The 1,551-nt window shown below is 43.4% G+C and overlaps 1 protein-coding gene across 2 annotated transcripts in view; it reads left to right on the top strand.

The window, feature by feature from the left end:
• Window positions 1–1,551, top strand: part of LOC101861780 (metal cation symporter ZIP8) — a 49,583-nt gene that overhangs the window by 25,629 nt on the left and 22,403 nt on the right. For both annotated transcript variants that reach the window (XM_005111547.3, XM_035973244.1), the window contains exon 2: window positions 519–930. In XM_005111547.3, the coding sequence (XP_005111604.1) occupies window positions 634–930 (297 nt within the window). In that variant the 5' untranslated portion in view covers window positions 519–633. The remainder of the gene's footprint in view (window positions 1–518; window positions 931–1,551) is intronic.

Below are 1,551 nucleotides of genomic sequence, written 5' to 3'. Positions count from 1 at the left end.
TGTGTGATGAATATCAGAGTTCGTTCAGCTGGGGATTTGATGGTCTGAATTGTTTTCTTTCCCAGGATCCATTCTTCCTCCTTTTTACATGTCGTAATATTTTGATATGATAATTTGATTATGAATTTTTCTTCTGTCTGGTTTTGATTGTTTTTTTAAATTTTGTTTGTTTGTTGTTGTTTTTGTTGTGTGTTGTTTTTTTTACCTCGGACTAATATGAGATTAATGATGCAGGTGATTGGAAGGCACCTCTGATAGGTCCCACTTGTTTCCTTTCCCTCTGTTCTTTATGTCAAATTGTGTTGCTTTTTCTCTGCGTTATATGACTGTTATTGTGTTGATATGCTTCTCTTTACTCAAAGTCAAATTCAAATAATTAATGGCAAATGGTAGATCATGTTTCTAGGATAACAGAAAAAGGTTGGAGCTGGGATGGGGGGATGGAGAGAGAGACAGAGAGAGAGTAATTGACCTGGAGCAAAATTTTTACATATATCTGTCTTATTTTGTATTTTCAGACAATTTTCACTCCCGTCTGACGTAAAAGTGTGCAGACGTTTTTGTCTTCGTAAGTGGATCACAAGTAAACAATTCAAAGATTTCTCTGGCTAGAGCTGTGCTTGGTGGAGCGCCATGGCGGTTCTACTCAGCAGTCATTGGTTCACACAAATGTCTGTGATGCTGGTCCTTGTCTGTTCCCTCCTTCTGACCGTCACCCAGCACTGTGCGGCCAAGAACGACAGCGAGCTGCTCCGGACCGTGTTTTCCTCCGCCCTGGCCGGTCACGTCTCCTCCGTGTCCTCTTTGGCTTCCCAGATGGGTGCCCAGTGGCTGATGGCACCCAACGTGACTGCTGCTTATAACGAGACGTGTTTCCAGACAGGGGATAATTTTACCACCTTGGCCAGATGTCTAGAGACAGAGATGAAGGTAAGGAGATCAGATGTTTGTACTGTGTTTGGTGTGTGTGTGTGTGTGTGTTCTTGTGTGTGTGTGTGTGTCTTGTGTGTGTGTGTGTGTGTGCGTGTGTTCTTGTGTGTGCTCGTGTGTGTGTGTTTGTGTTTATGAATCATACGTTTTGCAATAAGAAGATATTGCACTGTAGGACTCACCATTAGCTCAGTTTATGCTATGCTGGTGTGTGGTTTAAATGACCCTGGGTAGGAACCCAGATGAAGCGTTTTTAAACTTTGGTTGTCTGAGTTTTCAAGGCTGTCTATGTGCTTGGCTTGGTCTGTGGAGAGATGGATGTTAAGTCTGGTGGTCCCTTCTTTTTAATAACCTTTCCGCAGTGAAAGGAAAGGGATGTTAAAGCCATTCCTTACTTGACAGTATCAGTATTGTATCATATCATACCATCCCATTCCATGCCGTGTGTTGTAGCTTACTATTTACGTACCAAACCACAGTACAACACACCGAACCATAACACACCACACCACACCACACCACACCACACCACACCCCCACATCACACCACACCACTCAACATCACACCACACCACTCAACATCACACCACACCACTCAACATCACACCACACCACACCACA

The sequence above is a fragment of the Aplysia californica genome, unplaced genomic scaffold (genome assembly GCF_000002075.1).
Source record: "Aplysia californica isolate F4 #8 unplaced genomic scaffold, AplCal3.0 scaffold01075, whole genome shotgun sequence".
NCBI classification, from domain to species: Eukaryota; Metazoa; Mollusca; class Gastropoda; order Aplysiida; family Aplysiidae; genus Aplysia; species Aplysia californica.
Note: the sequence above shows the minus strand (reverse complement) of the source record. Positions and strands in the feature narration are given on the sequence as shown.